Raw genomic sequence first — 3,063 nt, 5'->3', positions numbered from 1 at the left:
AAAAAAAAAAAAAAAAAAAAGACTGAGTTGGAAGCAGAATTTCATGTTTAAGGTCAGAGTAGGCCACAAAGTGAGAACCCTACCTCAAAAAAACAAAAGGGCTGGGGCATGGGGGCTTACACCTGCAGTACCAATACTTGGAGGGCAGAGGCAAAGGATTCCTGACAGATACTACAAAGAGGTCTAGGACTGCCTGCGTTACAAGACTGACACACTATCTCAAATCAACCAAATGACTAACGGACCAATCCAGAGAAAACAGAGGAGAAAGAAATCTTAGAAAATGTTTTGGCTCACCTGTTAAAAAGAGTGCATACCAGAGGGCCTGAGTTTGATTCCCAGCACCTGACGAGTGGCGAGTGGTTCACAACTGCTCATAATTCCAGCTGGGGGTGGGGTTAATAAACCTGACACCCAGTGGTTTCTGTCGGTACCTATACTTGCATGTGCTTATCACTACACAGACCACACACATATAACTAAAAGCGTTTCAGAAAGTTACTATGCCTTATAATTCCAGCACCTAGGTGGTGGCTAGAGGACTAGAGTTCAAAGTGGAAGCTGGCACATCAATACTTCAAAGTCATCTTTGACTGTATATCCAGTTTGAAGCCAGCCCAAGCTACATGAGACTATCAAATAAACCCCCAAACTTCTATAAAACCACTTTAATGAGAAATACTGTTCTCAACCAGTGTCTAGATTACTTGGTGAGAGGACCAAGAACTTCAGAGAGCTTTTCCCACACTTTAATAAAAATCAGTAAAACTAACCCTATGAATCAAAAGCTCCACTAGTAAGAAGCAGATTTTAAAAAAAGCAAGCAAAACTAAATTAAGAAATATGGGCAAGCCTTTCTTGCTGTTTTTGAAGCAGGGTCTCACTAAGTAGTTTGGTTGGCCTGGAATTCAAATACACCTGCCATTACCTTTTGAATGCTGGGACAAAGGCCTGTGCCACCATGCCCAGTTTCACACCGTTGGTGAAGTCTTTAATAACTACTAAAGAGAGTCAGTGAGCACTTACAAAGATGAAAGCAGGCGATGTGGTACAGTACTCCACAAGGCAGAGGAAGATATGTGGTACTCCTTTCAGTTTTTGTCTTTTCGGAGAGGCAGATCCTGAATGCCTGACCTCCTACCTCCAACTCCTTAGAGGAATTACCGGCATGCACCACCCACACCCAGTTTTCTCACTGGGGATTGAACCCAGGATCTCCTGCACGATAAGCAAGCACGCTTATCAACTGAGATACCTGTATTTATCTGCTTTCTAAGATGACCCACCTGTATTGCTTAAGCAGGCCCCAAGTTCCTTAGTTCAAGAAGCCTTTGGAATAGCTGGGGCTATAGGCAAATGGCACAGCGGCAGGCTTCCTTCTGCTTTTTTTAAAAAGCAGGCTTCTTAACTTTTGAAGTGTCAGATTCAAGGATGTTTTAAAAGTAAATTGCTAAAAATTACACAAGTATCACCACAATGCAACTGTGGAAAATACCGCCCTACTGTTTTATATGTACCTTTTAAAAGCGTTGCTCTTCTGGTATTGGAGATGAGATTCAGACCTCCCACTTTCTAGGCGAGAGCTCTGCCCATCAGACGGAACCCCTAATCCCATCAGGTTTGGTTCACCAACATAAAAAATTTCCTTGCCTACGTCTATTTGTCCTCAAACAAATACTGTTAAAAGGGTCCACCAAAACATCTGAAAACGGGTCATTAAAACTTGTTTGGTACTGTGGAACGACTCTCCCATTCCTATCCCCAGACCTCTTTTCCTAGCGTAGTAGGCGGGTCTTAAAATTCCACCAGGTGTGGGGGAAAATACTCCTCCCGAGTATTTAACAAGCCGTTGTAGGGCTTCCTCTAAGATCTGAAGCTCAAGTTTATTTTCTTTTTGCTTTCCTGGCAAAGGCCCAGCACGTGTGAACGGAAACAAAACTCACAGACCGTCCGGACGTTAAAGGCTATGGGGTAGTGATGGTCCCCCTTCTTTAACTCAACACCCTCTACCCGTGGAACACGTCCAGCGGAGCCGGTCAGCGCCCCGAAATACTCGATCTGGATCGTGCAAAGAGTCCTGGATCATCAAACGTGAACTTTCCTTTCTACCAGGGTTCCAGAAAAGAGGGCCGTGGGGACAGCAAGCCAGCGTTTTAACGTGCACCCTAAAGAGATGGTTGCACCAGAATTTCGATTTAACAGGTAACAATCACGGAGGAAAGAAACCGGATGCGATCGGCTCGACCGTGCCAATGGCCCATCGCGAGCACACGTCCGCGGCGCAAACCCAAACTTTTGAGCACCCAGCTCGGGACTTCACTCGAGCACCGTCGCAAGCAACCGAGACGAAGAACGCTGAGAAACATGGGTGCCGAGGAACCCACACATCCGCATTCAACTCAAGGTAGGCGGACAGATTCTTGGACTCCTCCGGCTTTGTTCCGCGGGTCAGAAGACGGAACGAACGAATTTCGGTCTCGGAAGCCACGAACCTGGGTGTGTTCTCCGGCGGGTTCCCGGGAGTTCAGGAGCGCCCCGCCCCGCCCCGGGCGCCGCGCACTCGTTCCCGGAGTTCCCCGGATGGAAGGCGCGGAGCTCCGGGGAAGGAAGCGGCCCGGGGAACCGAGAGAGGCCGCGCCCCGGGCCCTCGTCGTTGGGGGGACCGGGAGCGAGGGAGCGACCTCGCCTGAGGAAGAAGAGCGCGAGGGCCGCCGGGGCGCCCGGCCCGCGCTCCCCAAGCCCGAGGCCTGCCCCGCCGTACCTTTGGCGAGGGCTACCGTGGAGTTCTCGGTGTCGATGGTGTAGAGGATGCCCTCGTAGCGGATCTCCGCCTTGGAGATGAGGCTGATCTTGCTGCCGATATAAGGAGTGCCCCCGCTCATGGCGTCGCCGCCGTCGCTCCCGCTCGCACTCAGGCAGATCCCGCGCTGCGCTCGCCGCTGCCGCTCCGCACGCCCGCCCGCTCGCTCAATCGGCACCTCACAGCAGCCGCCTCAGAGCCAACATGGCGGCTGCGCCGGCTCCGCTACCCTCCCCCAGCCTCCCGCCCTCAAACCGCGGCGC

The 3,063-nt window shown here is 50.8% G+C and overlaps 1 protein-coding gene across 4 annotated transcripts in view; it reads right to left on the bottom strand.

The window, feature by feature from the left end:
• Lsm14a (LSM14A, mRNA processing body assembly factor) overlaps positions 1 to 3,055 on the bottom strand; it is a 47,031-nt gene extending 43,976 nt beyond the window's left edge. For all 4 annotated transcript variants that reach the window (XM_005368430.2, XM_005368431.2, XM_005368432.2 and 1 more), the window contains exon 1: positions 2,762 to 3,055. In XM_005368430.2, coding sequence (XP_005368487.1) covers positions 2,762 to 2,882 — 121 coding nt within the window. In that variant the 5' untranslated portion in view covers positions 2,883 to 3,055. The remainder of the gene's footprint in view (positions 1 to 2,761) is intronic.
• Between the last annotated feature and the right edge of the window lie 8 nt (positions 3,056 to 3,063).

This window comes from Microtus ochrogaster, unplaced genomic scaffold (genome assembly GCF_000317375.1).
Source record: "Microtus ochrogaster isolate Prairie Vole_2 unplaced genomic scaffold, MicOch1.0 UNK32, whole genome shotgun sequence".
NCBI lineage: Eukaryota > Metazoa > Chordata > Mammalia > Rodentia > Cricetidae > Microtus > Microtus ochrogaster.
This window is presented reverse-complemented; position numbering and strand designations above follow the sequence as displayed.